The following is a 13,176-nucleotide window of genomic DNA, read 5'->3' on the forward strand; positions in this document are numbered from 1 at the left end:
ATCCAAAAAAAGAAGTTGGAGGTAATATACAGTGACTGACTGAGCTCTATGAAAGAAAGTTTTTAAGGAACTAATTTGTATGACAATTTGTCCCGAAGAGGGTCACTGACATGTCTGTATAATAGACCAGTCAACAGATCTTGAGTTATGATAGCCTCTAACGAGATTTTAACCTCATTAAAGATGGTCAAAATATTTCACGGTGAAGTTTAAGAGTGCCTGTCATTATTTCTGAATAGTAATTTTCACTGAATGGGATGACAATTTATTAATTTTATAATGAGAAATTGTCATGTAATCTTTACGGATTATTTTCCACTCTGTTAAACAATGATAGACTTTTGAGGGTTTAAATATATTTTGCCTGGTTGCATGACACTGTTGCATTAGACATGCTTGCAAATTTGCAAGGAAAAATATAAACTGTATTCTTGATATTGTCTCCTTATTAGCATATTGAGGAGGTGATATTATAATCTGTCAGTTGCTATCTTATTGTGTTTTCTTGACATAAAGTGTTGACCGCATGTCAGACAGTATCAAGTCGTCCTGACAATATGCTTCCATCGTCTGTTTTGGTCCATATATTCTAACATATGGTATTAAGCCACACTCCGTATGTTGATTTTTGCGTAAGAGAAGAACGAAAACGCATTCGTTTTAATAAGTAGCTGTGATTTAATTTCAAATTATTCAAAATTAGCTCATATTAATACGTAATCAGTTTGTTTTTACAATTAATTGAAAAGGAGCGTGAAGATGAGAATCCGTCATGACTAAAGAAGTCTTTGTAAAGTTTGGAACTGTGTCCTTGCATCTCAATAAGATTAGTATTAATTAGAGGTTTATTTCCCTCTTGCTGGTCCCTTTGTAATAATAACAAGTACCATTTCTAGTAGTCTCTTGAATTACATGGAAGCAATTCGTCTCCTGCGGGTTAGACGCATGTATTACACACGTCAACTTATTTTTTGAAGATGGAGAAACTTGGATGCGGGTTGCAATTTCTTCAACATATCTGATGCTTAAAGAGTCCAGGTGCCGACAGCTGCAGGCAACGAACGAGATTTCGGATAGTCTATGATGCAAATGATATCATTGGTTTCGTAATACTTTGCAAACGATCTTTCTTGTAACTCAACTCTACGCCATCATTTGAATGACACCCCTCCATTTACATGCAGCATTTTGTTAAAATTTACGATGTCTTTTTCATTGGCAATACATCTTCATATTGTATGGACTCTTAAGAAGCAATAAATCATCTGATAGGGTGAACATGTAGCGTTTCTTCTGTGTACAGTTCTTTTAATTCGATCCCGTTATGTCTTTGTTTATTCATCTCACCTGCCAAACAGGCTCTTTTCTACATCAATGTGCATGGCGTCACCTTCTGACAATAAAACAACAGTCTGCCTAGATTTTTGCCTATTATTCTATAATAATTACCAAAGATAATCGACATTTTACGCAAGAAATTTTCGAAAAGATATAACAAAAGAAATACATGAACACGAAAAACTTGAAGAAGTAAAATTTTGTACTAACATGTTACACAGCTGCAATCATCTTATAAGTTATGAGGCACAATATGCAGATTATTCAGCTTCAAAATAATTAAGCTAGCTTGAAATTAAAATATAAAGAACAGAAATCAAATCAAAATGAGCAATCTGTCGACATAATAATACAAATCCCTCAAAATACCAGGTGAAGTAAACTATCTTAGAAAATCTCCTACGCAGTTTTTTGATGCACAAACGACTGCATTTCAAATAATTAGCCATAAAAGTGTGATATAAAGCAAGTTTATTGGATTAAATATTCACACAAATTTATTTTATTAATATTTAGCTCATAACGCCGGTTCACATACCATCTATATAGTTGCATGAAATTTGCCATGCAAAATGATTAGAGTAACCCGCCTTTGCATGCACTTCTGCACACTATTGACACCTGGTGGCGCTGGTGAATTGTAACAATAGCAACGCGTCCTATTTAATGTTCAATTTGCAAGCGGGAAAAAGAAACTTGTAATGTGTGCATACCAACTACTTATTTTCATCCAAGGAGGTGGCACATTTCGCTAAATAAGATTAAAAAAACAAATTAAGGTAACGTTTTATCATTACAAAATAGTAATATATCATTGTAAGATATACAAAAAAGTTACTTTAAAATAAAAATTTATAAATATATTAAACAAAGCATGTGCAATTTCTGCAGTTTGCTGTCAATGTAATTCTTACCAAAATGAACTAGTTTTATCTCTTTTTTTTAAGCATGTATAAATCAAAGTAAAACGAAACAATAAATTCATAAAATATCTATAAAATTAAAAAAATCGCATGTATAATGGATGCAAATGCACAACAGTATCGTTCATTGTCGTGTTTACATCTGGCGAGCACATGCTTTTGTTGACAGATGACAGGTTCCCGCCATATGACGTCACAAAGGTTAGAGGTCGCCACCTAGTGGAATAAAGAAGTCGTCTGCTGAATGAAAACAATGCGATTTGCCGTTGGGAAAACGTGTTATTGATACGAAAGAACGTCAACGGAGATGTATGGGATTGTTTGATGAAACATTATACAATTGTTAAAAGTTTTCTAACAAAGCATGACAATGTTCACCGGACCTGATAAAAATTGTTTGCAACAGAATAGATCGAGCTCCATTCTAAAAAAAAAAATAGTAGTAAAAAGGGCGATTCAAGAACATTCACTCCTGTTTGGCGACCAAACCATAACAAAAAATTGAAGACGTATAAGATCGACATCTTTTTAACAAGTTGTGAACAACCTCTTTATAATATAATGAGGGATAACCCTTCAAAGTAATGACTCCCGGTGGGGTAAAACAGATTTTTTCATTTAAAAAAAGGGGGGGGAGTGCTGCTTCAGTGATTTAGTGAATCCCTATATAATCAACCAAATTTTCCCCATTAAAAGGTGGGACCCTGTATCAGCCTATGGTAAAATGTTGAAAGGACACACATGACATGTCATGTATATTTACATTAATTTGCAGAAACTTTTCCCAAAAAAGAATGTCTATCTGGTATTAATATTATATCCAGACATGTATACCAGTGGCGGATCCAGAAATTTTCATAAGTGGGGGCCCGCTCCAGTCGCGCTTCAGTGATTCCCTATATAATCAACCAGATTTTTTCCCCAAAAGGGGAGCCCCACCCCCCTAATCCGCCTCTGAATACTATTTATATGTCTCCGATTATATTGACAAAACACAACTATGAATTCAATCTTTGTTATTGAAGATAAGAGAACACCTCTTAAGCCTCAGCCTCTTTTAAAATACTTATTTTAAATACGAATTATATATATTTAATGATTCCCTCCTTTTTGTCTTTGAAGTTAGGGTTCATGTGGACCTTTTGCCTTAGCCTAGGCTAAAATGGCTGCGTTTTCACCTCGAAAAAGAGTACAGACAAACTTCTGCATCTGGAAAAAATTTAATTAAGGCATAGCATGCCCTAGATAAATAAAATTCAAATGCATTGTGTGTTTTAGATAATTCAGATCTTCCCTGGATTTTGCAGTACACTTTTTTCCTTCCCTGCAAAAGATAATAAAATTAACTAACATTTGAGTTTCACCTGATACATGTATGGTCCACTCTGCCTCTGGTACACAGATTAAACCTCAAATGCTGTCATGTATCTATTGTCCATCTATTTTCCATGTCAATCAATACAGCTCACTTCAATTATTACCTGTTGGGAAGTTCTCAAACCTAACTTATTTTATTTTGGCACCTTCTGGAGATATGAAAAAAAGAGCTCTGCAAAATCCTGTTCAGTTTTTATTTTTCTAAAACATAAAACATATTTGAAATTTATTTATTTAAGGCATGCTATGCGTTAAAACTTTTCCAGATGCACAGGTTTGACTGTAATTTTGAGGTGAAAACGCAGCCATTTTAGCCACAGGGTCCAAATGAACTTTAAAAGGCTTCAACAGCAAAAAAATCCAAAAACAAATTGTCTGAGAGACAGTCCTAGTTTAAGGGATATCCCTCATTTAATGGGACCATAGAACAGACAACAGCAGAAGGTCACCAATAGGTTTTCAATGCAGCGAGAAACTCATGCGCCCAGAGGCATCCTTCAGCTGGCTACTAAACAAATAAATATACTAGTTCAGTGAAAATGAATGTCCTACTAAACTCCAAATTATACACAAGAAGCTAAAATTAAAAATCACACAAGTCTTACAAAGGCCAGAGGCTACTGACTTGGGACAGGCACAAAAATGTGGCAGGGTTAAACATGTTTTTTGAGATCTCAACCCTCCCCCTATACCTCTAGCCAGTGTAGAAGGTTAATGCATAACAATACGCACAGTAAAAATCAGATCAAGAGAAGTCCGATGTCAGAAGAGGTAACAAAAGAAAATAAACAAAATGACAATAATACATAAATAACAACAGACTACTAGCATTTACTGACATGCCAGCTCCAGACGTCAATTAAACTGATTAAAAGATTATGTCTTCATCATATGAATATCGGGCACAATCCCTCCCATTAGGGGTTTCCTATTATACCATCATAAGTTATATGAAAAGAACATAACCTGTGTCATGCGAACAACTGGTTTGTAATTAAACATGTTTAATTCCAATGCAAAGACCCTATAAGTGAATCAATATTAAAACCAAAATATGTAATCTCTAATGACCTGACAACAGTATCGTAACTATATCCCTTCTTAATAAGTCTGTTTAAAGGTTTTGTAAGCTTAGAACTGAGTTGAATACTGACATTTTTGTGCTTTGTAAAGAATATTACTATAAAAGATTGGATGTGAAATACCTGAACATATAAGTCTGCATGTTGAGTTATATTTACAAATGATGTTCTTGAAGGGATGATAAAATTTAGTAAATGTTTTGACTGGTTTGTGATATCGAAAATCCTGGTGTAATAATTTTTCTGTAATAAATAAATTTCTCTCGTTAAAATCTAAAACGTTACATATACGAGTGAATCTTACGAATTGAGATATACATGTATAAACAATCTGCAAGGAGGTTCTTACACAGCTTAAGGATAAAAGCATGGCTGATTGACAAAATTCAATGATGCAGTACTACCATAAAGTTAATAAATAGTAGTTTTTTCACTAATTTATTGACATAATACTTGTTGTAACATATGTTATTTTTGTATTCAATTAAATAATTTAAAGCACAATGTACTATTCTTTTTGTCACAAAGACCAACAAACAGGTTGGGACCCCCTCCCCCCCAATTATGAGTGGTGTCCCTTAAATGAGGGACAGTCCCTAAAACAAGGGGTCATTTTACTGTTTAAATAAACATGATAAAAGAAAGAAATTTTTTTAAGATTTTTAACTCAAAAGTGGGAACAACTTTTCTAAATGAGGATTGAGGGGTCAAATTAATAAAGAAGATATAAGTTTAGAAACATCACAAAATTCTTTTGACATATTTTGACCATTTAATACTTGATAGATGCATAGTTCTTGGGGAAAAGTTTCATCAAATAATATGAATATAAAGGTGCTCATTTTTACAGTGGGTTGTAATGTTCTTCCAATGAGTGTTTCCCCTCATTCGGAGTGTTGTTCCCAACATGTTAAAGGTCCATCTTTGTGAATAATTCAAAATTGGAAATTTCAACAAGCATTTAATATCCTAACACAAGAAAATAATCCTGGTCTGCTAGCTATATGCTCAACTTTTCTACTGATTTAATAACTAGAATCATGCAAACAGACTATAGAAAAAGGCATGTAAGCTCATCATACAAATATGACACTATTTCTAGACAATCCAGATCTTGCAAAATACTTCGCTAAAAATTGCAACCTTTAAAATCGTTGTTGCACACTAAAAAAAACCTATGGGAAATTTCAAAAGTTGGCAGGTATGTAACAAGTCTTACTATTATTATGCCCCATTTATGGGCATTATGTTTTCTGGTCTGTCCGTCCGTCCTGCTTCAGGTTAAAGTTTATGGTCGAGGTAGTTTTTGATGAAGTTGAAGTCCAATCAACTTGAAACTTAGTACACATGTGTTCTTTATGATATTATCTTTCTAATTTTACTGCCAAATTAAAGATTTTACCTAATTTTCATGGTCCACTGAACATAGAAAATGATTGTACGGATGGGAAATCCATGTACTTATGACACATTCTTGTTTGAAGAAAAAAAATATGTCATAACGATAATGGAACAAAGCAGGCTGGGTTAGTGGGGCTGCTTTTATGGTAATTCAAGTTACCTTTTATTCACCTTCTGCCACCTCAGAGCAATCAGCTCTGATTATCAATTTTTAGTTAGTATTTTTCTATGTAATTTCATTGCACAATGCATATGTAATCTAAACAACAACATGTATTTTTATTTAAATAGGTCTAAATACAAGTCATAAATAGACAAAAAGATAGAACAACAAAATGTTGAAAGAAATAGTTGACTTGAAGAATTGGGTGGATTCAGATGATGTCATTTGCAGTGACTTGAATACAAAGACAGCTGTTTGTAAAGTAATAATTACAACCATATAAACAAACATGTAATGATGTTCATGTGTTTAAAAAAAATATTACACTCATTCATCATCTTGCCTTTATGAAATCTTTTAATGTGGATATTTAGTAGGCTATACCATATTACAATACCAATTACTAAAAAAGGTTTGCGAAATTACAGTTTGAAACACCTTAAAACAAACTGATCAACTGGTGAAATATTAAACTCATTTCTACAGACAAAGGTTATTATTATGCAGTATTAAGTGCAGTGAAATAATGATAATGCTTACCATCAAAATCCAGATGTTAAATTACTGTGTCTTTAAATGAAATAAAATCAACATGTACTAGTATGTTGAACATTAATGCATAATTTTATTATGTTGATCTTTGTTCTCTTGTATTATATATTTTCATAGGCTGTAAGCTTGCACATTCTTGAAGGACCATTTCAGCATGAAGATTTACAGGACTTGCTGCTCATACTTCAAGTTATTGGTAGAGCTGGTGTAGCTTTCACTGAATTCATTATTAGTGAAGAATTTCTGCAGATGATAAGTTTTTATATCATATTAATCTTTTCAAACATACATGTCCATTTGTATATAGAAAATTTTATTTAGTAAATAAAGCATTAACTGCAAAGATTACTAAATTTTGTAATTAAAAAAGATGTTTAGATATTGCTTTATATTTTTGCTCATATACTTATACATGAATATTGTCTTGAAATCAATTTATTGCTCTCATTTATGGTAAAAAAATGAACATAATTCTCAATAGATAAAATCTTAATTCTAAATTGAATGCAGATTAGTTAAGATATAGTCATCTTATAATAATATATAATATATAAACATAAGTTTAAAAAAAAAAAATTATAGCTTCAAATGTATTTATTATATACAGAATTTCTTTTATAGGTCCAGGAAGCAGTTCAATACTTGAAGCAAGAATGTAAAACAGAGAAAAGTGATGAAATGTATGTGTTAATGGAACAGTTTTTTGATGCCATAAATGTGAGTAACTGAAACACAATCACATTCTTATTTTCAAGTATAAGATATAGAAATGTTATGTTTTTGCACAAAATGTAGTAATTACGATGCTGACTTTTCTAAATTTGTTTTAGTTACTTCCTTTTGGCTGTTAATATTAGCCTATAGGATATTCACTCTTGCCTGGATTTTAGTTTGTGTGCGTTTTTAAAGTGCTATTTTTTTCTTGTCATTATGTTTTGGTCTTTTTAAAGCAATCAAACCAACAGAATAGATATCAGGCCAATCAAATTTGCACATTGATGATTGTTGTGCGTCAATGTTAAATATGCAATTGTTTTTGTCTTTTGGGTTTATTTACCCAAATGTCATGGATTTAAGCAACTATAGGTCACTCTACAATAATCAACAATGATCAAAACCCACATTGTATACTCCCCTATGAAGGGCACCAACACAACAAAATATGAAAAATTCATACAAAAAAACAAAGGTAGGATTTATGACAAAACAATAATTGAAAAAAAAAAAAAATATAACCGACTGCAGCCAATGACAAACACAGTGTTACAGGCTCCTGACTAATGTAGTATTGTGTGGTAGAACATGTTGATGAATGAGTACCCAACCCTCAACATATCCTCAGACAGTCAAGTAACAGCACAACATAAAAACAAACAAAAAACAGTTGGAAATGGCTTGACTCATCAGATCCTATTATATTTTGGGTAGGTAAATCTTTTGTTCAAAACAAAACAGTAATGTCAGTATGAAATAAAAAGGACACAAATGACGAAATAGCAACATTGTAACACGCTTGACTCTTAAAGTCTAACCAATTTGCACTGTCATATTCTTTCAATGATTTTCAACTTGTTAAGAACTTTGCCCATGTCTGAGAATTTTTAGTTGACTTTGCTAAATTTTTAGATTCTTTTTCTTACTAGCTGTTTAAAATTACATTTTGTATTATTTCAGATATTAAGTGAATCTTCAGCTGAAGGTAATTGTATACAAAGGGTAACAAATAACTGATTAAGATAAAAAGTTGAGGTAAAAATAAGAATATTACTGAACAATACTGTTAATTTAGAATTAACTCCAGTTTCATCATCAATAAGAATTTTATTAAAGTGTTGAAACTTTTCTGTCAAACACAAAATTTTGTTGGTCCTTCATCTTTTTGAAAGTATGACCTAATTTGTAATGTTAGATAATATGGTGGAAAAACATTCGAAAAACAGTATTTTTGAGACCTGGTCATCTGCTGATTAAATTGACCTCTTTTCTTTTGAAGTTAGATGTGATGTTAAGGTGAATTACCACTAAATATTTCCCCAGAACTAATTTTCATGTACCTTTCCAAAATTAATTTTACCAAGTTTTTTTCCAAAAAAATGATAAAGTCAAAGTAAAAAAATTAAAAAGTGCCACAGCAGAGCTCCAGATAAGCTGCGTCATAGATGCCAGCTATTACGATTTTTCCGTAGTTTTTCCGATTTTGCGATATAAACTACGCTATTACGGTCAAAGTCGAATAGTTACGGATTCCCAATCATCGACGTTCAGTTTTGTAAAATGCGGATTTTCATCATTACTTTTCCGTCCGGGTCCAGTATTTAGGAAACGCCAATCTAATGCTTCCGGTTTCTCGGGAGTTATCAACCTATTGTTGGGTAACTAATTGACTTCCAAAGAGTCAAACTTGCATTTTATTAAGTAGCTTTTTCCCTTTCTCTACTTCTCCTTGACAAAACAAAAATGTTTGAGTCGAGAACATCTGAACAATTAATGAGGCCACAATTAAAAATATTTCAGTTTGCCCAAACCCGACCCATGATGACTGGGTGTGGGTAGGTAGGTAGGCAAATTCTTTTTTTTTTTTTTATCCGAATTTGCATGAAAATATTAAAAGATCTTAAAACAGTATATCTTTTTTTTCTCTGTCAAACCTTTGTAGAGACAACCAATAGCCATGAATTTAAAACCTCTATAAATAAATTAGTCTACTATATGATTTGTTTCCTGAGATGTTTATAACCCTGACAATTGCTAACTGTGTGAAAGGGCTGTTGGATTTGTTAAGTGATTTTCAACAGTTCCATCAACACGATGTTTGTGTAAAAAAAAATTAAGCTGATTATGTAATGATTAAATTAGTTTGCAGTTTTTAAATCCTATTTCTATTAAAATAGATTAAATGTCCTAAAATATTTATATGAATTATTATCTACCATCCTTAGTTTGTGTCTTTTTTATGTTTTGAAAACAAATTTATATTTTACATTATCACACAGGTAAACTAATTTGGCTATAAATAGATCAAAGCATGTTCTGTAGAATCTCCAAACTAAAAACGTATTTTTATAATTTTATTTCTTTAAATAATCAAGTTTAAATTTTTGAAAATAATCATTATTGATAAAATGTAATTGCATAAAGTTAACGTTTTCTGAAGACTTTATTTTTAGGTCATGGTTCTAGGGGCTTCCTCACAAATTGTATAAAAATCCAATATGGCGTCCATAACATGTTTTTACTTTTGCACATGTGGAAAAATATTTCTGACAAAAGTCAGATTTCTCTTGTAAAAAGGGATTTATATTTATATTGCAATAAATTATTCAGAAGGAGTTACATTCAGTTAAGATTATATTTCTGATTCTGTGAGCAATTATAGTTTTATCAAATTCTCCCAAACAGCAACGTACTGACTGTCTAATGAGACTTGTAAATTTGAACTATTTGAATAAAAGGACATCTAATTTACATGATAAAGGAAGATTATAATTAAAGACAACAATTTATCAAGAAATAATTCCTTTTTATTCAGTAAAAACAAAATCTTCTTGCAAGATTGTAAATTCGCAACTTCCGGATCCATTTCCTGTCAGAATAACATTGAAAATATTCGATTGCACATGGTTTTGAACAAATCTACCTGAATATTCTTATCAGATATTCGATAACACGATGAAATTAACATTGAGCATATAGGTAAGGGTTTGGTAGTACAAACAACTACAGCGTAAAAAAACTGTGCCACTTCACTTGTTTTACTTCTTTATGTTCGTTAAATCAGAAGATAAATACAGAGAGCATCGAATATCGATTAACTGCGTCTCTTATACGCTTTCTTTTAATCTTATTCACAATTACTTTAAAACGCAAAGACGACAAACATTAAGTTTTGTACGATGACGGTGCGGACCCAAAAAAAATCTGAAAAAAAAAAATTCTTCCAAAAAACGTCAAAAAAAGAATTTGAGTCGTCGGGTTTATTTTGGGTCGGTCGCGTTTGGGCAAACATACAATCTTTTTATTTTGGCCTGAATGGAATACATACTACAGACAACATGTTAAATGACAAATTTAAGTGTACATCACTTTGCAACCACTCGTCAGTAATTTTGATTGGTAAATGCACGTTTATAAATGATTACTGAAAACTTTTCAAAAATACGGAAAATTTGATAGTTTGTTACTGATTGTGTCAAAAGGGGGTTGGCATCTATGCTGCATATTTGCGTGATCACGCAATACAAATAATAAAAAACCCAATGCAATTGCCCATTGCAGGGTTCAATAACCCAATTATATGCCAAAACCATGAGTTCTTAACGCTTTTATTTGCTATCGTTTGCATTATTTACCCTTATCTGATTACAGTCGTAGCGTAAATCTATTTTTTATAATATTTATAATTTTAAATGTCCTTTTGTTCTAAAAATAGAGCCCTGCATCGAGTAGCTGTAATGGGTCCCTGTTGGAATTTTCCATTGCTCAAAAGGTACACGTGTTTATGAAAACATTTCGATCTTCTCAGCGTTTATCCAATAAGGGTGTGACATGCTGTCATATTTTTTCAAATTTATCATAACATACAATGAATTAAAACCAAAGTAAATGTCTGGTAAAAATGTTGAATAGAAGCATGTTTATCGACTTTTTTTTGATAGCTGAACACACGGGCGTGTTTGCGTACCTTAACGAGAACATTGCTAGAACGATAAACATGTCAAAAACAAAATCAGTTGGAAATAGTGAAAGGCCAAATCATGTAGTTGGAAAGCATTGGAAACGAAAAGTTCTGATAAGGGACAACTTAACCCAGATTATTTTTGTTTTAGTTGATGAGTGAATACACATATCCGTTTTTTACGTCAATGCAGCTTGACACTTTCTTTGTTTTCGTTTAACTGCTCTGGATGCTAAAGGTAGTTGTCTTATTGGCAAGTGCAGTATAACATTGTCATTTATTTACTTGATGTTGCAGAATTATTTGTAAATTTAAGTTGAATGTGGTCTCTGTCATTAAACCACCCTATAAACCGCAAGGTTTTGTGGTATATCTTAAATCTGGGAAGTACTTTTTATTTTTATTAAAAAGTAGATCTGGCAAATAGGTGAAAGGACTGGCAAAACTTTCTTACAGCACCTAAATTTCACATATATTACTTCAAAATCTAAACACTTAGCCAAGCCTACCCCAACTATAAACTGTAGGGGATCATATTGGATCAAGAAAGGCAATTATTACTGTCCAACTAGTGACACCAGCTGCAGTTTACATAAGTTTTGAGAAAATACAAAACTGACAGAATGTTTAAAACAGGACACAAATTAAAGGTACAATTGTTCGTAAGTGAATAAACCAAATTAAACAGCTAGCACATATACAAAGACAGAAACACATTTAAGATGGAAACACATCTGGGGTTGATATAATGTGATTATATTAACATGCCTGATATAATGTGATTATAATATGCCTAAATATTCAATATTGTGTTGTTGAAAAAACCCAATACATTAAGGAGCTTGGTGTTGAAAAACCCAATTTGATATTTGCTTGAGGGGTGAATTGGAATTGATAATGCATTTAAAAAACTTTATTACCCAATTGCATAAAAAAATAGTCGGTAAAAACCCCAATTTGTTAATTCTTATCTGGAGCTCATAGCTTACGAGGTAAGATATCAAAATTTCATTCACATTCCTGTATAACAAAATCACTGTAAGAGTTATATTTCCTTACCTTATATAGCTAAGTTAAAAAAATTGAACCGAACAAAAACAAAAATGTGGTATTTTTAAAAAAAATTGATAATACAATAAATTACTTGTTTTTTGTCTTTCCTAATGAAACATAGGTATTACTATCTGGCAGCGACTTTAACTATTTGTATAAAGCTTAACATTCAGAAGGAAGAAAACCTGGATGCTGCATGTATTGTATGTAGATACCTTATGTTACCAAGTATTGTCTTGTCAAATGTCCATTGTTCTTGGCCTCTTTTTCATGGTTTAGTAACTGCTTGAAAAAATGAGAATTTTGGCCATGTGAATTTTTCACTTATTATGAGTAATAAGATACCTATGTTTGGTATATAGGTTTCTAACAATGTCTACTTGTGTATAAATAATTGTGAGGTGTATATCTCTGTCTGGCAGGTATAATTTTACTTAAACATCATTTTCATAGAGCTTTAAAATGCTAATTAAGTTTCTGTAATGCTTTTAGTAAAACTTTCATCTTTTTTACCTTTAACATAAATAAATGTCAGTAAAATAGGCAAGACATTTCAGCGTGTGCACTCTTGTCTTTATATTAACTGTCTTGTACTTGAATTGGCATTCTGTC

General features: G+C 31.9%; 1 protein-coding gene across 1 annotated transcript in view; it reads left to right on the plus strand.

Annotated features, from left to right (window-relative positions):
• The first annotated feature begins 2,467 nt into the window (after window positions 1–2,467).
• LOC139501968 (repetitive organellar protein-like) overlaps window positions 2,468–13,176 on the plus strand; it is a 103,487-nt gene continuing 92,778 nt past the window's right edge. The window contains exons 1-5 of the mRNA XM_071291281.1: window positions 2,468–2,570; window positions 6,413–6,546; window positions 6,954–7,087; window positions 7,457–7,553; window positions 8,511–8,535. Of these exons, the coding sequence (XP_071147382.1) occupies window positions 6,457–6,546; window positions 6,954–7,087; window positions 7,457–7,553; window positions 8,511–8,535 (346 nt within the window). The 5' untranslated portion in view covers window positions 2,468–2,570; window positions 6,413–6,456. The remainder of the gene's footprint in view (window positions 2,571–6,412; window positions 6,547–6,953; window positions 7,088–7,456; window positions 7,554–8,510; window positions 8,536–13,176) is intronic.

This window comes from Mytilus edulis, chromosome 1 (genome assembly GCF_963676685.1).
Source record: "Mytilus edulis chromosome 1, xbMytEdul2.2, whole genome shotgun sequence".
In the NCBI taxonomy this organism is placed as follows: Eukaryota; Metazoa; Mollusca; class Bivalvia; order Mytilida; family Mytilidae; genus Mytilus; species Mytilus edulis.